At 62.9% G+C, this 26,908-nt stretch overlaps 1 protein-coding gene across 1 annotated transcript; it reads left to right on the top strand.

Moving 5' to 3' along the window:
• Positions 1-494: 494 nt before the first annotated feature.
• On the top strand, positions 495-26,606 carry TCF7L1 (transcription factor 7 like 1). The gene is given in 13 exon segments (XM_068156596.1): positions 495-713; positions 794-854; positions 1,677-1,807; positions 18,903-18,986; positions 19,107-19,239; positions 20,927-21,029; positions 21,492-21,575; positions 22,457-22,600; positions 22,677-22,836; positions 24,449-24,556; positions 25,385-25,445; positions 25,527-25,864; positions 25,866-26,606. Coding segments are annotated over 13 exon segments (1,743 nt in total). The 5' UTR covers positions 495-509; the 3' UTR covers positions 25,998-26,606.
• Positions 26,607-26,908: the final 302 nt, after the last annotated feature.

The raw sequence follows: 26,908 nt of genomic DNA, 5'->3' as shown, positions 1-26,908 counted from the left end.
CTTGGGAGATGCTGAAGAGGATTGGGGCAGAAGGGGTTTGGTGGGATGGAGCGACCTGGATAGGGTGGGGAGATCCTGGGCAGGGTGGAAGTGAGCACAGATGGGATATGTGGGACCCTGGGGAGGGTGGTGGAGAACTGAAAGGGATGAAAGCCCCTGAAGAGAATGGGGGGCCCGTGATGGGGGGACCCTGGACGTGCCGGGGACCGCCCGGCCATGGCGGGGACACATCGGGAGCTGCCGGCCCGCGGGCCCCCGTAGGCAGCGAGTTCGGACTGCTCGGTTCGGCGCAGGGCCGGCGCTAGGTCAGCGCCGGTCGGCGGGGCCGGTGCCGGTCGGCGGGGCGGTGCGAGGGCTGCGCCCTGCCCCGCGGTGTCGGTTTGCAGCCGGGGCTCCTCCTCCCCCCGCCGCCCCGCGCATTCCCGACCCTCCCGGGCGGCGGCGGCGGCGACGACGGCGGGGGGAGCCCGGCGGGGCCGGAGCCAGAGGCGGACCCCCAGACCCCCACCATGCCGCAGCTGGAACCGGCGGGGGGGGACGACTTGGGGGCCCCCGACGAGCTCATCGCCTTCCAGGACGAGGGCGAGGAGCAGGACAAGGGCGCGGGGCGCGGCTCGGCCCACGGGGACCTGGACGAGCTCAAGTCCTCCCTGGTCAGCGAGACCGAGAACCGCGGCACCGGCACCGGTCCCAGCCCCGGCTCCGACTCCGAGGTGAGCCCGAGGGGTGGCGAAGAGGGGCTGGGAAGGGGGAGAGACCTCCGCCCGGCCCCGCTCACTCGCTCTCCCCGCAGGCGGAGCGGCCCCCGCAGCCCCGGGAAAGTTTCCAGAAGCCGCGGGACTATTTGGCGGAAGGTACCGGCACCCCCCCAGGCCCGCTGCCCCCTCCCGGGCCCGCTTCCCCCCAGGCCCTCTCCCCGCCGCATCCCCCCGGGACCATCCGACACTTTGGAACTTCTTTGTTTCCGCCCCCGGCGGCGGGCGGGACCCCCCCGTGTCCGTCCCCCGTCCCCCCCATGTCCGCCCCTCGGTGTCCGTCCCCCCCCCACTATTGTAACCCCCCCCCCCCCAGTCCGCTGTCTTCCCCCTCTCCCCGGTGTTCCCCCGTCCCCGCCACCGGAGAACTCGGTCCCGATCCTACCGCGCCTCCCGCGGGCCCCACCGGCTTCAGCTCCTGTCCCCGCTCCCCCGGCCCCTCACGCAAGGACCGATTCCCATCCCCCCGGAGGAACCGAGCCCGGGACCCCCCCCCCCGCAACAGAGGCTTTTCCGGGAGCGACCGCGACCCCCCACCCCAGGACCCCCCCATGCAGCCGGGATCCACCCCCCCAGCCCCGCCCCGGGGCGATTGCTCCAAGGACCCCCCCCGGGGCACCAGCCCAGCACCGCTCTGCAGCCGGGACAGCCCGCTGGGGGAGAGCCAATGACCCCCCCAAGAGCCTTGGGCACCCTCAGAGGGCACCTAATCCCCCTCCTCAAATGGACAACCCCAAGAAGCTAAGGACCCCCCCCGAGGATCTTGAGTAACCCCAAAGTGACCAACCCGTGACACACATCCCCCCTCCAAGGCCCAATCCTTGCACCCCCACCCTGCATGAAACTGCACCCCACCCCCGTGAGTGCACCCTCCCCGCCAGCTCCTGACCCTCTCTCTCCCCGCCCCGCTTCTCTCCCCAGTGGTCAGACGACAGCAGGATGGGGTTTTTTTTAAGGGCCCCCCCTACAGCGGCTACCCCTTCCTGATGCTCCCCGAGCTGGGCAGCCCCTACCTCGCCAACGGAGCCCTCTCCCCCGGCGCCGCCCGCACCGTAAGTGCTCCCCCCGCCCCCCCAACCCTGACAGCCCTTCGAGACCCCTACCCGCACGACCCCCTCTCAGTCCCGGGGATGCTCAGACCCTACCCTGAAAACAAACCCCAACAAACCCACCACGAAACCGAGGAAGACATTCGGGGCGATCCCTTTTATCTGGGGGTCGTTTTGCCCTTTTTTGGAGTGGGGTTGAACCCTTGGCGGGGAGGAGGGGGGGCTGGGGAGGATTTTGGGCCCCCCCACTCCCCTTCCCGGCCCCGAAACCTGACCCTGAGCTGCTGCTTTTCTCATTTAAAAGGAGCTCCTTCGCCTTTTGAAAGCTCTTAATGGGTGACATTGTCCGAGGGCTGCGGGGCTGATGGAGCCAACTGAGCCAGCGCTGGGGGGGAGGAGGAGGAGAGGGATTGACGCCTCCCACCCCCACCTCCCGGGATCCTGGGAGCTGACTTTGGGAGCACAAAGTGATTTTAGGAGCAGAAAAGGATTTGATGCCCAGCACCAGGTCTGGACCCGCCTGGCCCTTGCTGGCATCCGGGGGGGGGGGGGGGGGGCGGGGGGGTGCTCTTTGCCCATCCCAGCAGTTCTTTCCTTATCCCAGTGTTTTCCTCCCCATCCCAGATGTTCTCTTCCCATTGCAGGGGTTCTCCTCCCATTCCAGACATTCTCCCCCCATCCCAGGGTTTCTCCCCCCCATCCCAGGGATCTTCTCACCATCCCGAGGGCTCTCTCCCCACCCCGGGATTTCTGTCCCCATTCTGGTGGGGCTCTCACCCCATCTCAGGAGTTCTCCCCATCCCAAGGGGGTTTATGTCTCCATCTCAGGAGTTCTCTCCAGATTCCGGAGGGGTCCTCCCCATCCCAAGGCTGCACCACCCCCCCACCCCAGTCTGGGGGTTCTTTCATCCCAGGGTTCTCTCCCCACTCCAGGGGACTCTGTCTGCATTCCATGGCTTCTGTTGCCCTGTTCTGGGCATTCTCTCCCCATCCCAAGCATTTTCCTCCCCATCCTGAGGACTTTCTCTCCCCATTCCTGGGTTTCTTTCCCCATCCTGTTGGTTTGGCTTTCTTTTTTCCCCATTCCTAGGGGCTTCTCACCTCATCCCAGGAGGTTCTTTCCCTCTCCCAGGAGCTACCTTCCCATCCTGGGGAGTCTCTCTCCCCATTCCAGATTTTCTTTCCCCATCCTCTTGGGTTTTTCTCCCCATCCCAGAGGTTTCCTCATTCCAGAGGTGCTTTTCCCATCTTAGAAGGTTCTCTCCCCACCCCAGGAGGTTCTCTCCTCATTTCAGGAGTTCTCTTATTCCAGAGGTTCTTTTGCCATCCTAGAAGGTTCTCTCCTCATCCCAGGAGGTTCTCTCCCCATTCCAGGGTTTCTCTCCCCATCCTGCTTGTTCTTCTCCCCATTCCAAGGTGATTCTTACCCCATTCCAGGCCTTCTTTCCCCATCCCAGGCCTTTTCTCCCTATCCCTGGAGGTTCTGTCCTTATCCTCAGCAGGTCTCTCTTCATCCCAGGGGATTCTCCCCCCCTCCCTGTCAGGGATGCAGTTCCCAGCCTTGGTACCCAGGGTATCCCAGGTGCATCCTGGGTGGTTTTCCAGGTGTATTTCTGGGGGTGGCTCTGGAGCTGGCACTGGGCAGCTGGCTCCCAGCTCTATGAAAGCCACATTTCCCTATGGACTATCTATGGGATGGCAAACCCCTGTAGAATGTATGTGGCAATATCTCTATGGAATACATAAGGAATGACGAAATCATACAGCTGGAATGTAGAGGGGATGGCAAAATCCCCGTGGAATATCTCTGGGATGGCAAACCCCTGTGGATATGTGGCAAAATCCCTGTGGAAATGCATAGGGGGGTGGCAAAAACCTATGGAATGTAGATGGGATGGCAAAATCCCTAGGGAATATCCATGGGATGGCAAAGAATGGCTACAACTAAGGTGCTTCAGACTCCCTGGCCAGGGTTTGCCAGCCAGGATCTGGCTTTCCTGTGGCACCACTTGGAGAGTTGTCCATGTTTTGGGGCTTTTCTTGGAATTGCTTTATTAGAAGGGAGAGGCTGGGGAGGGCAGGGGGAGCCCAGGCCTGCTGGCAGGCAGAGAAGCTTCATGATCCCAATTTGTCATGTTTGGGATTGCTGCAGTTGGGAGATGATGCCCAGCTGGCCCTAATCCCAAATCCTGGTGAGAGAAGGGCAGGGGCTGGGGGCTGGGATTCATCAGGGAATGGCTGCTAACGAGGATTTAATGACTCCCAGAGTGGAAGCAGTTAGAAGGGGCTGGGAGAGAGCTGGTGGCAATCCCAGGTTTGGACCCGGAGCCTGGAGAAGGGCTGGAGGGATGAGTGGGGATGGGAATGGGACAGGTCAGGGCTGGATCCTGCCAGACTGGGGGTGTGTGTGCATGGGGAAGGCAAGCCCGGGGTGCTGGGGGCACTTTGTGGGTGCACATCAAAGGTCAGTGGAGCAGGAGGGCTCCTGGGGCTGGAGTCAGCTGCATCACCCCCCCGGGGCTGTGTCCTGCATCTGAGCTCTGCACTGGTCAGCAGCTCTCCCCTTCCATGAGATCCTGTGTGAGCAGCACAGGGATCCACTGGATTCCAGGACACTCTCATGGCAGGATCCACTGGATTCCAGGACACTGTCATGGCAGTGAGCCTGGACCAGGCCTTGGGCAGGTACAGGATCCTGGTCCAGCAGATGCAGCATCCTCAGTCCTGTCCCAGGTGCAGCTGGGCACAGCTTCCTCCGTCCCATCCTGGGTCTGGCCAGGCACAGCTTCCTCAATCCCATACTGGATCCAGCCAGGTGCAGCATCCTCGGTCCCACACTGGATCCAGCTCAACAGAGCATCCTTGATCTCATGCAAAATCCAGCCAGGCACAAGATCCCCAATCTTGTACCAGATTGGGGATCAGGATTCCTGATCCTGGATGGCTGGGTGCAGCATCCTCGATCCCAAATGGATCCAGCCAGGCACAGCATCCTTGTACCCAAATGGATCCAGCCAGGCACAGCATCCTCTTAACACCTCTGGATCTGTCTGTGCACAGCACCCTCAATCCTGTACCATATCCAGCAGCATCCTCAATCCCATGAGTGGATCTGGCCAGGCACAGCATCCTCGACCCCGAATGGATCCAGCCAGGCACAGCATCCTCTTAACACCTATGGATCTGTCTGTGCACAGCACCTTCAATCCTGTACCATATCCAGCAGCATCCTCAATCCCATGACTGGGTCTAGCCAGGCACAGCATCCTCGATCCCATACTGGATCCAGCCAGGCACAGCATCCTTGGAGCCCTGTGGATCCAGCTGGACACAGCATCCTTGATCCTGCAGGGATCCGGCCAGGCACAGCATCCATGATCCTGTACTGGATCCAGCTGAGCACAGCAGCCTTGATCCCATAGGAATGTGACTGGATGCAGCATCCTCAGTTCCCTAGGGATCCGTCTGAGCACAGCATCCTCAATCCCATCTCGGATCTGCCCGGGTGCAGCACCCCTGATCCCACAGGGATCCGGCCAGGTGCAGCTCCACGGCGCGGCAGCAGGGCCCCAGGGCACCGAGCTCTGTGCCGACAAATCCTCTCCCACCCTCACCCTGGGAGGCTCCGGGCAGGACAGGGCCTGCAGAGCGCAGAGCTGGGGAGCAGGAGGCCACAGAGCAGCCCTGGGAGCCTGGGCTTTGTTTTTCCTGTTTCCTCCTTGCTCCTCTCAGTCGCTGGAGGAAATGAGCTGATCCCTAGGATCCTCCTTCCTGGTGGCCATCCCTTGATCCACGTGGGAAAGCAACCCCAAATGGTCTCAGATTTGTGTGTCCAGGAGGTGCTGCAGCTGGGGCAGGAGCTGGTACTGGGCCTGGGCCTGCTGCAGGACTTGGTTTGGCCACAGCAGGCTGGGATTTGGATCCCTCTGCTCCAAAATCTGGGAAAGCTGTGAGCACAGCACCGAACCAGGAGCACCAACGTGCTGGGCACTGAAGCCCTGGGATTCTCCTGCTCCTTAGCTCCTGCCACCCAAACAGCACCTGGAGATCTGGGAGGTCCTCACCAGGATCACTTGGCCCTGCTCAGGGTGTTGGTTTCTGGGGCTCCTCGAAGATGTTGGAGGATCTAACAACAGCATTCCCATCGGGAGCAGCTTTTCAGCATGGTTTTCCCTCTGGGTGCACTGTGAATCTGGGATCCTTGAGGCTGAGTTTGGCTCCCTGGGATCATGGGAGACACAATTCCACCAAGCATGAAGGTTCCCAAGGATGGGATGGAAGAGAAAAAGCTCCGTGGGCACCAGAGCTGTGAGCTGGCTGGATACAAACTCCTGGCACCGGATCCATCCCATCAGGATCATTTGGAGCTGGAGGCTTTTATCCCAAGCACAGAAGAAGCTGGATCCAGACTGGGGTGAAATCCCACCTCCAGCCCCTGGGATCCTCCTCAGATAGGGGAAGGGATGGAAGTGGCCACTTGGCACCCTCAGAACGGGCACAGCCACTCTGGGGGGGTGAAGGGCAGAGAAGGAAAACCTGCCCCAGGGATTGTTGTTAATTGCTTCCATCAAAAAAGCAGCTGGGCCCCAGGAATCCGAGTCTGGAGGCAGAGCCAAAACTTCCTGGGTGTGGAAATCTACCTGAGATACCCAGACAGTTCCTGTGCCCCACCACAGGGCCAGGGTAATTACCACAGCAGGGTAATTGATGCCCCGGGGGGGGAGGGAGGGTTGTGTATTCCCAATGAATGAAGAACCAAAGGGGACCTGGGATGGGCTTCGGTCAGCCCATCCCTGAGGATCCCCCGTGGGCTGTGCTCCAGCAGCAGATCCGTGGAGGAAAAGTGGTGCTGTGGCCTCCTGCTGCCAAGGGGAAGGATCCAAACCCGGCCCTCTGGCAAGGGAAGGAGGGATGGGGACATGGAAACTGGGAGGCTCTGGCTGAGTGGGGAGGGCTGGAGCGTGCGCCCGGCGGGATGAGGGATGGAGGGGTTGGGATGGGAGTGCTGGAATGGAGATGCTGGGATGGCAGTGTTGGGATGAGGGTGTGGGGATCAAGCTGTCGCCGAGATGGGGGCAGCAGGAGGGGAGTGCTGGGATGGGAGTGCTGGGATGGGGGGGGTGGGGGGTGGGCATCTTTTGGGTGCTCACTTGCGCTCGGCGTCCCCCAGCCAGCTCTGTCCGTCCCTCGCTGTTGCACTCCAGGCACTTCCCTGGGATGTCTTTGGTTTGTTTGGGATCTGCTGCTTCTCTTGGCAATCCACACCCAGTGCCGCCTGCCTTCCCCACCTGGAAAATATTAAGGGGAAAAACAAGGAATTTTTGCCCACTTTCTGGCTTCCCAGTGCAGCCACTGCCACCGAACCCCCCCTCACCCCCCCCCAGCCCTCCCCGTGCCTCAGTTTCCCTACCCGGAGGTGCCTGTTGAGCCTTTGCACACAATGGCCCCTTTGTGTCTCTCCCTAATTAATGCTCCTCGGCTAATTACCCTGCCTCGGGTTTTTGGTGAGGAGGGTTTTTTTTTTTTGGGGGGAGGCTAAATGAGACCTCCAGGAGGTTTCCAACTAAATTCCCCCTTCCAGCTTCTCCCTCCTCCCTCCCTTTTCCAACACGATTCCCAAATTAAAGCGATGAAGTAAGCGCTCCGGGCGCCGCGCACAAGCGCGGGGTTTGTGAGTGGGACTCGACATTCATCATCCTTCTGGAATTCCCAGCAGCTGCTTCTCATTAACTTGGCTTCCTCCGAGGCGCTGGCGGGAGCCGGCCCGAGAGGAGCCGGGCGAGGAGCGGCCCCGCGCGGCCCGCCCGAGGAGGAGGAGGAGGGTGGTGAAGGGCAGGGGGAGCCAGGCTAGCGCCTGCGGCCCCGCTGCCTGCGCATAGATTTGGGGTCTGGGGGTGGTGCTCTGAGGGCATGAGGTGAGGGAGGGACTCCAGGGAGGAAGAAGAGCAGGAGGAAGAAGAGTGCTGGGGATGGTTTGCTCCGTGGCTTGCTGCTTTTTAGGGTGATGATGTTGCCCTGGGATCCCTGAGCCTGGGGATCCCTGAACCCCTGGATATCTGGGAGTCCTCAAACCCTGGGAATCCCTGAGCCCCGAAATCTCAAGGCCCAGGATTCCTGAGCTCTGGAATTCCTGAGCCCTGAGGAGCCCTGGACCCCAGGAGCCCTCAGTCCTGGGATTCCTCAAACCCTGGGAATCCCTGAGCCCCAAAATCCTCAAGCCCCAGGATTCCAGAGTTCTGGAATCCCTGAGCCCTGGGGATTCCTAGACCCCAGGAGCCCTCAGCCCTGAAGATCCCTGGACCTCAGGAGCCCTCAGCCCTGGGATCCCTGGACCCCAGGATCCCTGAGATACTGAGCCCTGGGAATCCTTGGAGGCATGGCAAAGGGCAGGGGAAGTGGCAGGCTGTGACCCTGGGAGAGCTGCTGTGCCATGGGTGCTGCTGGAGGTAGGGGATCTGCCCCCCCCCACTTCCGCCCTGCAGTGTCCCATAGGTGCTCTCGGGGGGTACAGGATCCCCTTGGTGCCCCCTGGCATTGCCAAGCAGGATGCAGAGCTGCCTCTCCAGGGTGCCAACCCCCCAAAAGTCCCTTAACCCCCCTTCCCTGGCTGACCATCCTATCTCGTGGCCCCCCAAACCCAAGGGGAGGTTTGAAGCCCGGAGGATTTTTCCTGCCCGGGCAGGGCCGAGCCCCTGGCTCCCGCGGGGACTCCCCCCCCGGGCCGTGCGCGGCGGCTGCCGGCGCCGCGCAATGAATGGAGGCATTGAGCGGCAGGGAGAGAGCCGCGGCCCCGCACAAAGGGCCTGGGGCAGCGGGGAAGGCAGGCACCGAGAGGGGAAGGCAGGCACCGGGCGGGGGGAGCAGGGAGGGGACCGCTGCGGGCAGGGGTCCTGCCTGGTACGGATCTTGTGGCTGGGTGTGTCTGCGAGGGGGTGCCCACGGGTGAGGTGCTCAGAGGCGCCCATGGGTGAGAGATGATTTGGGCACTCGTGTAGGATGCCCATGGTGAGGGATGTTCAAGGAACCCACGGGTGTAGGATGCTGTGAAGGTGCCCGTGGTGAGGGATGTTTGGGGCACCCACATGTGGAGGAAGCTCGAGGTGCCCATGGCGAGAGATGTTCTGGGCACCCATGTGGGGTGCTTGGGACAGCCACATCTGGAGGATGCTTGGAGCAGCCATGGGGGAAAGATACTCAGGGTGCCTCCAGGCAAGGGGTGCTCAGACCACCCCCAGGCAGGGAATCTTGGGGCACCCATGGGTGAGGGATGCTCAGGGCAACCACATGTGGCAGATGCTTGGGGTATCCATGGCTGAGAGAAGAGTGCCTGGGACATTCCTGCACCAGGGCTGCTTTGGGATGAGGCTGCACTCCCAGCTGGATCCAGCCTCATCCTGCTTCCTCCAATCCCTTCCAACCCCTTGCTGCCTTCATCCATGGGGTTGTGGCCAGGGCTGAGATGTTGGGCAGGTGCCACCCAGCGTAGTGCTGCAGGAATCTGTGGCTTGAGGCAAGGTGGGCACCAAGCACCACCTCCGAGTTCATCCCAGCTGGAGAGCTTTTGGCTGTTTCTCAGCTCCCAGATTGCCTTCTGGTTTCCCATCCCAGTGCTGTTGGCATTTCAGTGTCTGTGTGCCACTGGCTGATGGGTTTGGGCTGCAGCATGGGAATAGTTGAGCTTCCTTGATCCACCCCCCCCACCTCCAGCCCAGTGTCTCCACCTGGGATGGCCTTTCCCTGGTGTGGGTGATCCTTAGAGGTTGTCTTGTGATTGCCTTACAGAAGGAGGTTTTATTTTTTCCCCCTTTTCTCCCCACCCCCCTTCCCTCCATTGCTCTCTTCTTTCTTTTTCCCTCCCCTTTTTTCTCCTTTCTTTCCCTTTTCTCCTTTTTTCCCTTCCTTTTTTCCTTTCCTTTTTTCCCTTCCTTTTTTCCTTTCCTTTTTTCCCTTCCTTTTTTCCCTTCCTTTTTTCCCTTCCCTTTTCCTCCCTTCCCTTTTCCTCCCTTCCCTTTTCCTCCCTTCCCTTTTCCCCCCTTCCCTTTTCCCCCCTTCCCTTTTCCCCCCTTCCCTTTTCCCCCCTTCCCTTTTCCCCCCTTCCCTTTTCCCCCCTTCCCTTTTCCCCCCTTCCCTTTTCCCCCCTTCCCTTTTCCCCCCTTCCCTTTTCCCCCCTTCCCTTTTCCCCCCTTCCCTTTTCCCCCCTTCCCTTTTCCCCCCTTCCCCTTTCTCACCACTTTTCCCATTTCCCTCCCTTTCCATCCCTTTCCCTCTTTTCCCCTCATTCCCCCTTTTCCTTATCCCCCCCTTTTCCTTATCCCCCCCTTTTCCCTCCTGTTTCTCCCCTTTTCCCCCTCTTTTTCCTCCCTTCCCCTCCCATTTTCTCCCACACTTTCCCCATTTTCCCACCCATTTCTCCCCCACACTTCCCCTCCTTATTTTGTCCTCTTACTGGGGGCTCCCCTCCCCACATCTCCCCTTGCTCCCAACCCCTTCACCACATTTCTGGGGTTTGGGGCAGCTTTGTGGCTTTTCCTCTGTTTCCCTCGCAGATTCAGGGTCTTCCCCCATCGTCATCAGGGCTATGAACCCCAATTCCCCCCAGATCCCACCTCTGTGCCCCCCAAACTTAGCTGATTTTATCCCACAGAATAAAATCCCAAAGCTCAGTGCTGGATCTTGGGGTGCAGCAGCACTGGGGTGCATCCAGCATTGGGACAGAGACTTTGGGGGCTCCATGAAACACCCCCCAGACCCCACCCTGACTCCACTTGCTCCCTCCATGCTTGCCTGCTCCCCTGTCCCCCAGCATAGATTTTGGGATGAATCCAGGGGGGAAAGGGGCTGGAATGGGGGGGGAGGGGGGAAGGGGGAGTTAGGGTGAGCTGTCAGTCACCCCACAGCTGTGTAAACAGGCAGGGGGCAGGCAGGGCTTGGGGGGCTCAGAGGTGACCTTGTCAGGGCTTGCAGAGCCTGGAGGCTTCTCAGAACCCTGGGAATTGGGGCTGGAAAAGTCAGCGTGGGGGTTGAGGTCCCACCTCCAGCTGCTCCAGGCTGTTCCCTGGCTGGGGGGGGGGGGGGGGCAGGCTGGTTTCCAGGTTGGCCATGGGGGAGGTTGAGATAGGGATGAGTGGCTGGGAGCCAGCATGGTGTGGATGCTAACCATGGAGTTCCTGAGGATCATCTCCTGCTGGAACATGCCTGGGGGAAGGGAAGAGCTGGAACTAGGGCAGAGATTCACCTGGAAAAGCAGCAGCTGAGGGCCCAGAGGGGAGGCAGGTGGGGAGGAGTCCACTGAGCCCTGTGCCAGTAGCATCGGGTCCAGGGACAGTGGGATGTGCGGGGCTGGGATGTGCGGGGCTGAGATGTGCGGGGCTGGGATGTGCCTGGGGTGCATGGGGCTAGGGTGAGTGGGGCTGGGGTGAGCGGGGCTGGGATGTGCCTGGGGTGCATGGGGCTGGGATGTGGGGGTTTGGGTGCGTGGGGCTGGGATGTGGGGGTTTGGGTGCGTGGGGCTGGGATGCACGGGGCTGGGGTGAGTGGGGCTGGGGTGTGGGGGTTTGGGTGCGTGGGGCTGGGATGTGGGGGTTTGGGTGCGTGGGGCTGGGATGCACGGGGCTGGGGTGAGTGGGGCTGGGGTGTGGGGGTTTGGGTGCGTGGGGCTGGGGTGCGCGGGGCTGGGATGTGGGGGTTTGGATGCGCGGGGCTGGGGTGCGCGGGGCTGGGGTGTGGGGGTTTGGGTGCACGGGGCTGGGATGCGCGGGGCTGGGATGTGGGGGTTTGGATGCGGGGGGCTGGGGTGCGTGGGGCTGGGATGTGGGGGTTTGGATGCGCGGGGCTGGGGTGCGCGGGGCTGGGATGTGGGGGTTTGGATGCACGGGGCTGGGGTGCGCGGGGCTGGGGTGTGCAGTGTCAGGAGGTTGGGAAGTGCCAGGCTGTGACCCCAGGACAGGCAGTGCTGGGATCTGTGACCCTGGGGGGTGAGATGCTGGAGATGCAGCACCAGGACAGGCAGCTCTAGGATGCACCACGCTGGGACATGGAAGAGCAGGACCTGAGATGCTTTGCCACACCACAGTGCTGGGATGTGGGCCCCCAGGCCATGCAGTGCCAGGATCTGGAACACAGATATGCAGCCCTGGAACAGGGGACGGTGGCAGAGCGTAGAGTGGTGACAGTCAGTGAGGGCCACCCAGTGAGGGCCACTTGACAAGGGACACCCAGCGAGGGACACCCATTGAGGACACTGAACGAGGGACACCCGATGAGGGACACCATCACCATCACCACCACCCCCACGGAACCCAGCCTGCCCCCAGACAGAGACAGGAGGCTCGGTGGTGCCTGTGGGCTGTGGCAGGGGAGGGGTTAAGCCCTGCTTTAATTGGGGGTGGGGGGGAGGGGGTGTGTGGTGGTGAGGAGGAGGCTCCAGCCCGGGCTCTAATCTCTCTGGAATGTGACCCATTCTCAGCCCCATTGCCAGCCCTGTTCCCAGCCCTTTGCAGCTCCAAGCCTCCACTTCCCTGTTGGGTGGCAGACTGGGAGCTGTGGGCAGGATGGGGCTGAGATGGTGCTGATGGGGGGAGGATCTGTTTTCCCCTTTTCTCCCCCTCTTTTCCCCCCCTTTCCCCTTTCCCCTTTCCCCTTATTCCCTTCCCTCCCCTCCCCTTTCCCCTTTCTGCCCTCCTTCCCTCCCCTTTTCCCTCCTTTCCCCCCATTTTCCCACAGTTTTTCTCCCTTTCCCCAATTTTCCCATTTCCCCCCTTCCTTCCCCTTTTCCCCCATTTCTCACCCATTTCCTTCCCCTTTTCCCCCCATGTTCCCCATCTTCTCCCATTCCCCCCCATTTCCCCCTCCTTTTCCCCCCCCTCCTCCTATTTCCCCCCCATTTTCCCCCCTCCCCCTCCCTTTTCCACCATTTCTCCCTATCCCCTCCTTTTCCTGCCTTTCCCCCCCTTTCTTCCCTTCTCCCCCTCTTTCCCATTGATCCTTTTCCTGCTCCCTGCTTTCTGTCTAGACAGGGCAGGTCCCCCCTGTCCCTCCCCAAAGCCCACTGTGACCCCCAGAAGCCTTCTCTGATGCCTCCCCAGCAGCTCCTCCCTTTCTGAAGGGCCCAGAAGGTCTCTTGGAGGGAAGGGCAACATCTGCCAGGCCCCAGCAGCCCCTGGCCATGCTGGGGACATCTCAGGCATCAACCACCTGTGGCTGTGGGGAGACCCTGGGCAGCTGCAGGGATGTCCCCAACACCTCCTGGTGGAGTTGGGACATCTCCTGATGGACATGGGGGTCATGGTGTTGGGACATCTAATGATGAGAGGCCTGCAGCATCTCCTGTCATGGACCAGTGCAGGTATGAGGATGCTCAGAGCATCTCACGGTGGCCATGGAGATGTTGGTACACTTTGTGTCCTGCAAGCATGGCCATGGGGATGCTCAGAGCATCTCATGATGGCCGTGCAGATGGCACCTTGTGCATTGTGGCTGCCACCACAGCCAGCCCAGCAGTGTCCCTGGCACCAGCCATGCCAGCTCTGGTGATGGGTGGGGTGGTGGCACTGGGCTGGTTGGCAGCAGCCCAATCCTGGGGCTGCTCTGCCACCTTCATGGCCAGGAGCTGGGGGTGCAGCTTCAGGATGCTGTCAGCTTGGGGAGCATGAGGGGGGCAGTGGGGCATGAGGGGGTCACAGTGGGGCATGGGAGGTCATTACATGTTGTGGCAGCTCAGTGTGGGTCATGGTGTCTGGTGGTGGCTCATGGTGGGTCACAGTGGGTCTTGGTGGGCCATGGCAGGTCATGGCAGGTCATGGCTGGTCATGGAGGGTCATGGCAGGTCATGGTAGGTCATGGCTGGTCATGGCAGGGCTTGGTGGGTCATGGCAGGTCATGGAGGGTTGTGGCTGGTCATGGTGGGTCACGGCAGGTGTTGGTGGGTCATGGAGAGTCATGGCAGGTCATGGCAGGTGTTGATGGGTCACAGCAGGTCATGGCGGGTCACAGCGGGTCATGGCATGTCATGGCAGGTCTTGGTGGGTCATTGCGGGTCTTGGTGGGTCATGGTGGATCTTGGCAGGTCTTGGCAGGTCATGGTGGGTCTTGGTGGATCTTGGCAGGTCATGGTCGTCTTGGTGGGTCATGGCAGGTCATGGTTGGTCTTGGTGGGTCTTGGCAGGTCATGGTGGGTCGTGGTCATGACGGGTCATGGCGGGTCTTGGCAGGTCATGGCGGGTCTTGGCAGGTCATGACGGGTCTTGGCAGGTCATGACAGGTCTTGGCAGGTCATTGTAGGTCATTATGTCTTGTGGCAGGTCATGGTGGGTTATGGTGTGTCATGGCAGGTCATGGTGGGCCATGGCAGGTCATTGTAGGTCATTATGTCTTGTGGCAGGTCACGGTGGGTTATGGTGTGTCATGGTAGGTCATGGTGTATCTTGGTGGGTCGTGGCAGGTCATGGTGGGTCATGATAGGTCATGGTGGGTCATGGCAGGTATGGTAGGTCATGGTAGGTCATGGTGGGTCATGGCAGGTATGGTAGGTCATGGTAGGTCATGGTGGGTCATGGCAGGTATGGTAGGTCATGGTGGGTCATCATGGGTCACAAGGGTTCTTGGGGGGTTGTGGCAGGTACTGGTAGGCCATGGTAGGTCATGGTAGGTCACAGTGGGTCGTGGCAGGCCATGGCAGGCCATGGCAGGTCATGGTAGGTCACAGTGGGTCGTGGCAGGTACTGGTAGGCCACGGTAGGACTGCTCTGTGGGTAAGGAGCTGCCGGATGCTCAGTGGTTGGAGGGCAGTGGCAGTGGAGTCCCTCAGGGCTCTGTGCTGGGCTCTGTGCTGGTTGAGGTTTGCATCAATGCCACAGGCGGTGAGGCTGAGGCACCAGCGGCAGAGAGCAGATGGCACCGGGCTGAGTGGCGCTGTCCGTGTGCCAGAGGGACAGGAGGGCATCCAGAGGCAGCTGGGCAGGCTGGAGAGCTGGCGCCAGGGGAACCTCCTGAGGCTCAACAAGAGCAAGGGCAGGTCCTGCAGCTGGGCTGGACAGTCCTCACTGCCAGTACAGGCTGGGGGAGGAGGGAGAGAAGGCAGCCCTGAGGAGAAGGCCTTGGGGGTGCTGGTGGGGGAGAGGCTGGCCAGGAGCAGGCAGTGGGAGATGCAGCACAGAAGGCAAACCACAGCCTGGGCTGCATCCACAGCAGCACTGCCAGAGACCCAGAGAGGTGATTCTGACACTGGGCTCTGCTCTGGGGGGACCTCACCTGGAGTACTGCATCCAGGGCTGGAGCCCTCAGCACAGGAAGGACCTGGAGCTGATGGAGAGGGTCCAGAGGAGGCCATGAAAATGGTCAGGGGGTTGGAGCAGCTCTGCTATGGGCACAGGCTGAGGGAGCTGGGGGTGTTCAGCCTGGAGAGGAGAAGGCTCCAGGGAGACCTTAGAGCAGCTGCCAGTACCTGAAGGAGGCTAAAGGAAAGCTGCAGAGAGACTGTTTGCAGAGGCCTGCAGGGACAGCCCCAGGGACAATGGCTTCAAACTCGAGCAGAGCAGACTGAGATTGGATGTGGGGAACAAGGTCTGCAGCAGGAGGCTGCTGGAACACTGCAGCAGGTTGCCCAGGGAGGTGGTTGAGGCTCCATCCCTGGAGATATTCAAGGGGAGGCTGGACAGGGCTCTGGGCAACCTGATCTGGTGGAGGATGTCCCTGCTGAGGGCAGGGCTTGGGCTGGATGAGCTCTGGAGGTCCCTTCCGGGCACCATTCTATGATTCTGTGACCATGGTGGGTCACAGGGGGTCATGGCAGGTCATGGCAGGTCATGGTGAGCCCACATGGCTCACGGATTCATCACATGGCAGGCACCCAGGCTTCAGCATCCTCAGGGGGCACCTGAGGCCAGACCTGCTCCCAGCTCACCAGCACCAGCAGGGTCCTGCTGCCCTTGTCCTGGCACTGCCCAAAGCATCCCCAGCCCTGCCCAGAGTGTCCCCTGGCACTGCCCAAGGCATCCCTGGGCAGGGGGTGCTGCAGCAGCCTGTGAGGGACCAACAGGCTTGGAAGCTGCACAGGTGCAGGAGGGGATACTGGGGATGGAGAGAGGGGATGGAGAGAGGGATACTGGGAATGCAGAGTGGGATACTGGAGAAGGAGAGAGGGATGCTGGAGGTGCAGGAAGGCATGCTGGAGGTGCAGGAAGGGATGCTGGAGGTGCAGGAAGGGATGCTGGAGGTGCAGGAGGAGCTGGGGAATGGATGCCTGGGGTGTACTGGAGGTGCAGGAACAGATACTGGAGGTGCAGGAGGGGATGCTGGAGGTGCAGGAAGGGATGCTGGAGGTGCAGGAAGGGATGCTGGAGGTGCAGGAGGAGCTGGGGAATGGATGCCTGGGGTGTACTGGAGGTGCAGGAACAGATACTGGAGGTGCAGGAGGGGATGCTGGAGGTGCAGGAAGGGATACTGGAGGTGCAGGAGGGGATACTGGAGGTGCAGGAAGGGATACTGGATGTGCAGGAAGGGATACTGGAGGTGCAGGAAGGGATACTGGAGGTGCAGGAGGGGATACTGGAGGTGCAGGAAGGGATGCTGGAGGTGCAGGAAGAGATGCTGGAGGTGCAGGAGGAGCTGGGGAATGGATGCCTGAGGTGTACTGGAGGTGCAGGAGGGGATGCTGGAGGTGCAGGAGGGGATGCTGGCAGTGCAGGAGGGGATGCTGGAGGTGCAGGAGGGGATGCTGGAGGTGCAGGAGGGGATGCTGGAGGTGCAGGAAGGGATGCTGGAGGTGCAGGAGGGGATGCTGGAGGTGCAGGAAGGGATGCTGGAGGTGCAGGAGGGGATGCTGGAGGTGCAGGAGGAGCTGGGGAGTGGATGCCTGAGGTGCACTGGAGGTGCAGGAGGGGATGCTGGAGGTGCAGGAGGGGATGCTGGAGGTGCAGGAGGGGATGCTGGAGGTGCAGGAAGGGATGCTGGAGGTGCAGGAGGAGCTGGGGAATGGATGCCTGAGGTGTACTGGAGGTGCAGGAGGGGATGCTGGAAGTGCAGGAGGGGATGCTGGAGGTGCAGGAGGGGATGCTGGAGGTGCAGGAGGAGCTGGGGAGTGGATGTCTGAGGTGTACTGGAGGTGCAGGAGGGGATGCTGGAGGTGCAGGAGGGGATGCTGGAGGTGCAGGAAGGGATGCTGGAAGTGCAGGAAGAGATGCTGGAGGTGCAGGAGGGGATGCTGGAGGTGCAGGAAGGGATGCTGGAAGTGCAGGAGGAGCTGGGGAGTGGATGCCTGAGGTGTACTGGAGATGCAGGAGGGGATACTGGAGGGAGTGGGGGTGCAGGTCGCAGGGGGTCAATTGGGAAGGAATCAGGAGGCAGTGCTGGTCTTGGGGGGCTCCAGGCCACTCTGAAGGGGGGCTGCAGGAGGCAGTGCAGGCTCTGGAAGAGTTAACCTCCAGCAGCTCCTTCCAGCTGCTGGGGATCAGGCTTGGTGCTGGGGGAAATTCCTGCCGGCAGCTGCCACATTCCCAGCCCCAGAAGCTCCCTCCCTGCTGGCTGCCGGGAAATGCCTCCGGCCAGCAGCCTCCAACACAAAGCAGCTTTCTTCTGGGGGGCCAGGGGGACACCCCCACGGTGGCAGGCAAGCTTCAACCCAGGGAGGGGGAAGGAAACACACACACCCCAACCCCCAACCCGTTCATTTGTGCCTCCCCCAGCCCCAGGTTGGGGGGGGGGAGGTGTTTTGGGACCAGGTGGAAGTTTGGGGGCTGGGCAGAGGTGTTTTGGGGCTGGGGGGGGGGAGGTGTTTTGGGGCCTGGAGGTGTTACCATGGAGAAGTTTTGGGGCCAAGAGAGGTTTTGGGGACTGGGGGAAGATATTTGGGGGCCAGGAAATGTTTTGGGGCTGTGGGATATTTAAGGGCTGGAGGGAGATGTTTTCAGGCCAGGGAGAGGTTTTGATGCCAGGAGGTGTTTTGAGGCCAGGGAGATGTTTTGGGGGCTGGGGGGGGGAGATGATTCAGGACCAAAGGGAAGTTTGGGGACCATAGGAAAGTTTTGGGACCAGGAGGTGTTGTGGGGCTGGGGAGGAGATGGTTTTGGACCATGGAGAAGTTTTGGGGCCAAGAGATGTTTTGGGGCTGGGGGGAGATGTTTTGGGACCAGGGGGAAATCTGGGGTCTGGGAGGTGTTTGTGAGGGCTGGGGGGTATTTAGGGGCTGGGGGGAAGTGGGTTGGGGCCAGGGGGTGTTACCATGGAGCAGTTTTGGGGCCAAGAGAGGTTTTGCAGCTGGGGGGGGGGAGATATTTTGGGGCCAGGAGGTGTGTAAGGGCTGGGGGCAAGGTTTGGGGATGGGGGATATTTGGGGGCTGGGACAGATGTTTTGTGCTCAGGAGCAGTTCTGGGGCCAAGAGATGCCAGGAGATGTTCTGGCACCAGGGAGGAGGTTTGGGCCCAGGAGATGTGTTTGGGGCTCTGGAATGTTTAGGGGCTGTGGGGAGATACTGTGGGGCCAGGGGGAAGCTTTGGGGCTCGGGGAATGGTTTGGGGCTGCAGGGAGATGTTTTAGAGCTGAGAGGTGTTTGGGGGGGCTGGGGAGAGATGTTTTGGGGCCAGGAGATGTTTGGGGACCATAGGGAATGTTTTGGGCCTGGGGGAAGGTGTTTGGGGGCCAGGGGGTGTTCCCATGGAGAAGTTTTGGGGCCAGGAGAGGTTTCAGGGCTGGGGGGAAGATATTTTGGGGCCAGGAGGTGTTTTGGGGGCAGGAGAGGTTTTAGGCTTAGAAGGATATTTTGGGGCCGTGGGGAAGTCTCAGGGCCAAGAGATGTTCTGGGGCTGTGGGAAGATATTTTGAGGCCAGGGGGAAGTTTTGGGGCCAGGGAGATGTTTTGGGGCTGGGGGGGGGGGAGATATTTTAGGGCCAGGAGGTGTTTTGGGACTCTGGAGAAAGCTTGGGGGACCAGGAGGTGTTGTGGGGCCAAGGGCATGGTCTGGGGCCAGGAGCTGTTTCGATGCCCGGAGGTGTTTTGGGAGAGGGCAGGGTGGGGAAGTTTTGGGAGCAGGGAGGAGGTGTTTGGGGGCTGGGGGGGGGGGATGTTGTGTGGGCAGGCTGGGGGCTGAGGCTGTGTGCCTGCAGTACCTGCAGGTGAAGTGGCCGCTGCTGGACGTGCCCGCGGGTGCCACGCTGAAGGACAGCCGCTCGCCTTCGCCCGCACACCTGGTGAGAGCAGCACCACCCGGGGTGGGGGGGGGACACCCCCAGGGGAACCCCCCCTGTGAGGCTGACAGGGGGTTGGTTTTGGGGGAGGTGTGGTTGTTTCACCCTGCCTGTGCCCTGCAGTCCAACAAGGTCCCTGTGGTGCAGCATGGCCACCACATGCATCCCCTGACGCCGCTCATCACGTACAGCAACGACCACTTCACGCCAGCCTCGCCCAGCGGGCACCTCTCGCCTGACATCGACCCAAAGACAGGTGAGCAGCCCCAGGCAGGGCAGCCAGGGCCACAGCACACCCTCGGCCAGCTTGCTGATGGCACCAAACTGGCAGCAGTGCCTGGCACCCCATTGAGCTCTGCTAGCATCCAGCCTGACCTGGGCAGGGGGCGGAGGAACCTCAGGAGGTTCAAGCAGGGCAAGGGCAGGGTCCTGCCCCTGGGGAGCAACAACCTCCTGCAGCAGCACAGCTGAGGGGGAACCTGCTGGGAAGCAGCTCCAGGAGAAGGAGCTGGGGGGGGGTGGGGGACAAGAAGGTGCCCAGGAGCCAGCAATGTGCCCTGGGGGCCAAGAAGGCCTCAGGGGTGTCCTGGGGGGCAGGGAGGAGAGTGTGGGCAGCAGGGCAAGGGAGGCTCTCCTGCCCCTCTGCCCTGCCCTGGGGAGGCCACAGCTGCACTCCTGGCTCCAGCTCTGGGCTCCCCACTTGCAGAGCCTGGGAAGGGCTGGGGAGAGTCCAGGGCAGGCTGGGAAGCTGCTGAGGGGCCTGGAGCAGCTCTGGCAGCAGCCAAGGCTGAGAGCCCTGGGGCTGAGAGCCTGCAGAAGAGCAGCCCCAGAGGGCAGCTGAGCAATGCTCAGCAAGAGCTGAAGGAGCTGGGGGGGCAAGAGGCTGGGGCCAGACTCTGCTGAGTGGTGCCCAGGGCCAGGCCAAGGGGCACAAACTTGGACAAAGAAAGTTCCATCCAAACATGAGGAGAAACTTCTTAGCTTTGAGGGTGGCACAGCCCTGTAGCAAGCTGCCCAGAGAGGTGCCAGGGACCTTGTGGAGTCTCCATCTCTGGAGACATTCAAAACCCATCTGGATGTGTTCCTGGGTGCCCTGCCCTGGGTGCCCCTGCTCTGGCCAGGGTTGGACTGGGTGATCTCCAGAGGTCCCTTCCAGCCCCTGCCATGCTCTGATGCTATGAGCAAAGGCACTGTGCCAGTGCGGTGCCATGCTGGCAGTGGGAGGTTCCTCTGCTTCCGGATGGCCTTCACAGCCTGGTCTGGGGGGAGTGGTGAGGGGATGCAGCTGGTGGTCCTGGCTGTGGGTTGGGTTTGGGGGATGTGGGGACCCCTCCAGGTCTCCCTTATGGTTCTCTCAGCTGCTGTAGGTGGACAGAAGAAGAAGAGGGGTGCTGGGAGGGAGATGGGGTGCTAGGAGAAGGATGGGGTGCTGGGAAGGAGATGGGGTGCTGGGAGAAGGATGGGGTGCTGGGAAGGAGATGGGGTGCTGGGAGAAGGGTGGGGTGCTAGTCTTCTGGATGGGGTGCTGGAAGAAGGATGGGGTGCTGGGAAGGAGATGGGGTGCTAGGAGAAGGATGGGGTGCTGGGAGAAGGGTGGGGTGCTGGGAGAAGGATGGGGTGGCAGTCTCCTGGATGGGGTGCAGGGAGGAGGATGGGGTGCTGGGAGAAGGATGGGGTGGCAGTCTCCTGGATGGGGTGCAGGGAGGAGGATGGGGTGCTGGGAGAAGGATGGGGTGCTGGGAAGGAGATGGGGTGCTGGGAGAAGGATGGGGTGGCAGTCTCCTGGATGGGGTGCAGGGAGGAGGATGGGGTGCTCAGGGGGAGGGCATTGGGGGAGCTGGGGTGCCTGGGGGAGGGTGCTGAGGGCAGTTGGGGGGCCTGGCAGCAGACAGGGTGCCATGTCCATGCCCAACTCTGCTTCCCCCCCGTGCCTGTGCCCGCAGGGATCCCGCGGCCGCCGCACCCCTCGGAGCTGCCTCCCTACTACCCTCTGTCCCCTGGAGCCGTGGGGCAGATCCCACACCCGCTGGGCTGGCTGGTGCCACAGTAAGGATGGTCTGGGGGCTTAATCCCACCACCATGTGACCTGCCCCAGGCAGCTCCTGGGAGCCCCACATCCCCTTGACCCCCACATCCCTCCGATCCCGACGTCCCCCTGACCCCCACATCCCCTTGAGCTTCACATCCCCTTGAGCCCCACGCCCCCCCCCCTCCCCACCCCTCCTCAGCCCCCCCATCCCCTCAGCCCCCCCAGCCCCTCAGCCCCCCCATCCCCTCAGCCCTCCCAGCCCCTCAGCCCCACATTCCCCTGATTCCCTTTTCCTCCTCTCCCCACATTCTCCTGGGAGCCCCGTGGGACACCAAGGGCTCTCCTGGGCGCTGGGAAGTCGGGGGGCTCCCTGCTGCTGGGAGTTTTGGGTGCCATCAGGAGAGACAGGGGCCAGAGAGCAGCTGGGCCCCCCCCGGGCTGCTGGGGGCTGGTTTCCCACCCAAGGCTCTGTGTGGCAGGCAGGGGCAGCCTGTGTACTCTATCCCCCCCGGAGGCTTCCGCCACCCCTACCCTGCCCTCGCCATGAACGCCTCCATGTCCAGGTGAGTCCCAGGGACCCTTCTTGGCCAGCCCAGGGCTGGCAGTGTGCCCCTGGCTGCTTCCCTTGGGACGATGTGGGATTGGTGACCCCAAGGAGACCCTCCCCCCACCCAGGCACAGGGGGTCGTGGTGATCTCCTCAGATGAGAATGCCCCTGGTGGTGGTGCCCACGGGTGGGGGCATCACTTCTGTTGGGTTCATGCTGCCACCTTAGGCAAGCTGGGGTGGCACCCAGGGTAAAAGCAGACCCGCTGCTGGGTGGAGGCTGGAGGTGTCTTGACCCAGGAGGTTCTCAGGAGGGTTTGGGGTGGAGCTCTGGAGGTGTTCAAAGCCAGGCTGGAGAAGAGAAGGCTCCAGGGAGAGCTCAGAGCAGCCTTGCAGTACCTGAAGGGCTCCAGGAGAGCTGGGGAGGGACTTTGGGCAAGGGCTGGGAGTGCCAGGCTGAGGGACAATGGCTGTGAGGTGGGAGAGGGGAGACTGAGAGTGGAGAGGAGGAAGAACTCGTTGAGAGTGAGGGTGGGGAGAGCCTGGCACAGGCTGCCCAGGGAGGCTGTGGCTGACCCCTCTCTGGAGGTGTTGCAGGCCAGGCTGGCTGTGTCTCTGAGCAGCCTGGGCTGGTGGGAGGGGTCCCTGCCCAGGGCAGGGGGCTGGAGCTGGCTGAGCTGTGAGCTCCCTTCCAGGCTCAGTCCATAGAACCATAGAACTGTTAGAGCTGGAAGGGAGCTCACAGCTCAGCCAGCTCCCACCCCCTGCCCTGGGCAGGGACCCCTCCCACCAGCCCAGGCTGCTCAGAGACACAGCCAGCCTGGCCTGCAACACCTCCTGAGCTGCTGGTGCCCAAGGGCAGCTCACCAGCCCTCTGCTCCTGCTCCCCCCCCTGCAGTTTGATGTCCAGCCGCTTCTCCCCACACATGGTCCCACCGCCCACCCACGGCCTGCACCCCTCGGGCATCCCACACCCAACCATCGTCTCCCCCATCGTGAAGCAGGAGCCAGTGCAGCCCAGCGCCAGCCCCGGGGGCAACTCGTGAGTGGGGGCAGGGAGGGCTCTGCCCTGCGGCTGGGCGCCGAGCGGGCCCTGACTGCCCTGGCACCGCCCGCAGGAAGTCTCCTGTCACTGTGAAGAAGGAGGAGGAGAAGAAGCCTCACATCAAGAAGCCTCTCAACGCCTTCATGCTGTACATGAAGGAGATGAGGGCCAAGGTGGTGGCCGAGTGCACGCTGAAGGAGAGCGCAGCCATCAACCAGATCCTGGGCCGGCGGGTGCGGGCACCTCCCCTGGGCACCTCCCCTGGCACCTCCCCGGGCACCTCCCTGGGCACCTCCCCCAGCACCTCTCCTGGGCATCTCCCTAGGCACCTCCCCCGGGCACCTCCCCTGGGCACCTCCCCGGGCACCTCCCTGGGCACCTCCCCCAGCACCTCTCCTGGGCATCTCCCTAGGCACCTCCCCTGGGCACCTCCCCTGGGCACCTCCCCGGGCACCTCCCCCGGCACCTCCCCTGGGCACCTCCCCTGGCACCTCCTCTAGCACCTCCCCTTGGCACCTCCCCCGGGCACCTCCCCCGGCACCTCCCCTTGGCACCTCCCCCGGCACCTCCCCGGGCACCTCCCCCGGCACCTCCCCTGGGCACCTCCCCGGGCACTTCCCTTGGCACCTCCCCGGGCATCTCCCCCGGCACCTCCCCCGGCACCTCCCCCGGGCATCTCCCTAGGCGCCTCCCCTGGGCACCTCCCCCGGGCACCTCCCCCAGGCACCTCCCCCAGGCACCTCCCCTTGGCACCTCCCCTGGCACCTCCCCTGGCACCTCCCCTGGCACTTCCCCTGGCACCTCCCTCGGCACCTCCCCCAGGCATCTCCCTAGGTGCCTCCCCGGGCACCTCCCCCAGGCACCTCCCCAGGCACCTCCCCTGGCCATCCCCCCTGGCATCTCCCCTGGCACCTCCCCTGGGTACCTCCCCCAGGCACCTCCCCTGGCACCTCCCCAGACATCTCCCAGGCACCTCCCCCGGGCACCTCCCTGGGCACCTCCCCTGGCACCTCCCCAGACATCTCCCGGGCACCTCCCCAGGCACCTCCCCTGGCGTCTCCCCGGGCACTCCTTGGGCACCTTCCCTGGGCACCTCCCCGGGCACCTCCCCTGGGCATCTCACCAGGCACCTCCCCTGGCATCTCCTTAGGCACCTTCCCCGGGCACCTTCCCCGGGCACCTCCCCGGCACCTCCCCTGGGTACCTCCCTGGGCACCTCCCCCAGGCACCTCCCCCGGGCACCTCCCCGGACATCTCCCGGGCACCTCCCCTGGGCACCTCCCCGAGCACCTCCCTGGCATCTCCCCGGGCACCTCCCCTGGACCTCTCCCCGGGCACCTCCCCAGGCACCTCCCCTGGCACCTCCCTGGGCACCTCTGTGCCCGCTGCCTGACATCATACAGCAGCCTCCATCCCCCCTGACCCCACCTCTGCCTCTGGCCCTTGGCCAGCCCAGGAGCTCCTGGGGAGCTGGAGGGAGGCCTGGCTGGCAGTGGGCAGGGGGGGCTGGGAGCTGTGCAGCCCCCAGGGGGGGGCTCCGAGCCAGAAGGGTGGCTGGAGAGGGGGAGCATGGAGGTGGGGAGGCAGGGTGGAGGTGGGGTTGCAGAGTGGAGTTGGGGGGGCAGGGTGGTGTTGGGGGGTTGCAGGGGGTCCCAGGGGGTCCCAGGTGTCTGTGGGTCCCTGGGCTGGCTGGGCTGGCCCCAGGCAGGTGTCTGTGGGTCCCTGGGCTGGCTGTGGGGGGTCCCAGGTGTCTGTGGGTCCCTGGGCTGGCTGTGGGGGACCCAGGCAGGTGTCTGTGGGTCCCTGGGCTGGCTGGGGGTCAGGGCAGCTCTCCTGTCCCCGCAGTGGCACTCCCTGTCCCGGGAGGAGCAGGCCAAGTACTACGAGCTGGCACGCAAGGAGCGGCAGCTGCACTCCCAGCTCTACCCAACCTGGTCGGCGCGCGACAACTATGTGAGTGCCCCCCGAGGGGTCCCCTCCTGCCCCCTTCCCAGGGCCTTCCTTGCTGTCTGGCTGCTGGGAGGCTGCCTCCAGTGCCTGGGGAGGTGTTTGGGGTGCTGAGTCCCTAGGGATGCTCCACTGCCCTCAGAGGCTGCTGCGTTCTCCTGGGAAGCTCAGGGGCACCATTGGCATCGCTCAGCAGCACAGGGAGGGGATTCTGCCCCTCTGCTCTGCTCTGCTCAGCCCCCACCTGCAGCACTGCCTCCAGCTCTGGGGGTCCCAGCACAAGAAGGACCTGGAGCTGCTGGAGAGGCTCCAGAGGAGGCCACCAAGATGAGCAGAGGCTGCAGAACCTCCCTTGTGAGGACAGGCTGGGAGAGTTGGGGCTGTGCAGGCTGGAGAGGAGAAGGCTCCAGGGAGAGCTCAGAGCAGCCTTCCAGTACCTGAAGGACTCCAGGAGAGCTGGGGAGGGACTCTGGACAAGGGCTGGGAGTGCCAGGCTGAGGGACAGTGGCTTTGACCTGGGAGAGGGGAGACTGAGACTGGAGAGGAGGAAGAAATTGTTGGTAGTGAGGCTGGGGAGAGCCTGGCAGAGGCTGCCCAGGGAGGCTGTGGCTGCCTCCTGCCTGGGGGTGTTCAGGACCAGGCTGGATGAGGTCCTGAGCAGCCTGTGCTGGTGGGAGGTGTCCCTGCCCATGGCAGGGGGCTGGAGCTGGCTGAGCTTTGAGCTCCCTTCCAGCCCAACCCTTTCCACCCACCCATGAGTGCCTCGCCCATCCAGCAGCCCCAGGGGCTGCCCCGGGGCAGCCAGCCGCCTGAGGCCGCGCTGCTCTTTGGCAGGGCAAGAAGAAGAAGCGGAAGCGCGAGAAGCTGGCCCAGCAGCAGAGCCACGACCCCGAGGGTGAGTGTGGGCCCGGCAGGCGCCGCCCGCGGCCCCGCCCGCGGCCCCGCCCGGCGCTGAGCCCTGCCCTGCGCCCCGCAGGCTCCCTGGCGCCCCGCAGCAAGAAGCCCTGCGTGCCCTACCCGGCGGCGGAGAAGCCCTGCGGCAGCCCGGCCTCGTCCCACGGCAGCATGCTGGACTCCCCTGCCACGCCCTCGGCCGCCCTGGCCTCGCCCGCCGCGCCCGCGCCCACCCACTCCGAGCAGGCTCAGCCTCTCTCCCTCACCACCAAGCCCGAGGCCAGGGCCCAGCTCGCTCTGCATTCAGCCACCTTCCTCCCGGGCAAAGCTGCTGCTTCTGCTGCTGCTTCTTCTTCCTCCTCTTCCTCTTCTTCATCCTCCTCCTCCTCCTCTTCCTCCTCCTCCTCCAGCCTTGGCACTCCCCCCCACACTCCTCTCCAGGCCCATCCCCTTCTCCTCCGTGCCCCCCACGGCTCTGCTGGCCTCCCCTCCAGCCAGCTTGGCTGTGCTGCAGACACAGCCCCTGTCCCTGGTCACCAAATCTGCTGACTGAGGCCAAAACCTGGTTCCCCCCCTTCACCTTCCCCCTCCCCGCCTTCCCCCCCCCCCCCCAGCTTCCTGTCCCCTTCCTGTCCCTTTGTCCCTGCTGTACATTTTGCAGAAGCCACAATCAAGAACCCAAGGCAGCCAAACCCATTTATTGGTCAATATTTGACCCTCTCTGAACTCTTTTGGGAGCAGGCTCTGGAGGAAGAGGCTTCCTGCCCCGAGCTGCCACCAGCAGCCCACCTAAAGACCCTGGTTTTTTTTTGTTAAAAAAAAGAGAAAAAAAGCGAAAAAAAGGAAAAAAAAAGAAGGAAAGAGGAAAGGAAAACAAAAACCCAACCCAGACCCTCCAGGAGCTGCTGCTGCTGGCAGCCTGTGAGCGGAGCACGGGCAGCCCGGGCACTGCCGCCTCCCAGGGGCTGCCCAGGCCACCCCCAGCCCGGCCAGGAGGCAGATTGGGCCCCGAGGATGCTGCACCGACAGCCCTGCCCCTCCCCCTGCAGGGGCTGGGCTGCAGGAGCCGGGGCTGAGCCCTAGGCTGCTCGTTGGGGGTTGCCCCCCACCACCCCCCCCCGGGGAACTCTTTGGGGGTTTTTCACAAAAGGAAATAAAAGTTCAGCTGCAGCTCTCCTGCCTCAGCCTGGGCAGTGCCTGTGCCCACAGCGCTGTGCCACGGCACAGCTGGCGCCATGCCACCCCAGGGAGCTCGGGATGGGGCCCTGGGGGTGTGCTGGGAAGGGTCTTGGGATGGGGCTCTGGATGTGTCCTGGAATGGAGCTCTGGATGTGTCCTGGGATGGGGCTCTGGTTGTGTCCTGGGATGGGGCTCTGGATGTGTCCTGGGATGGGGCTCTGGATGTGTCCTAGGAAGTGTCCTGGGGTGAGGCTCTGGCTGTGTACTAGATGGGGCTCTGGTTGT

Source organism: Melanerpes formicivorus, unplaced genomic scaffold (genome assembly GCF_026170545.1).
Source record: "Melanerpes formicivorus ecotype bairdi unplaced genomic scaffold, bMelFor1.0.p_v2 SCAF_34, whole genome shotgun sequence".
Classification (NCBI taxonomy): Eukaryota; Metazoa; Chordata; class Aves; order Piciformes; family Picidae; genus Melanerpes; species Melanerpes formicivorus.
The sequence above is the reverse complement of the archived record's forward strand: the minus strand, read 5'-3'. Positions and strand labels throughout refer to the sequence as shown.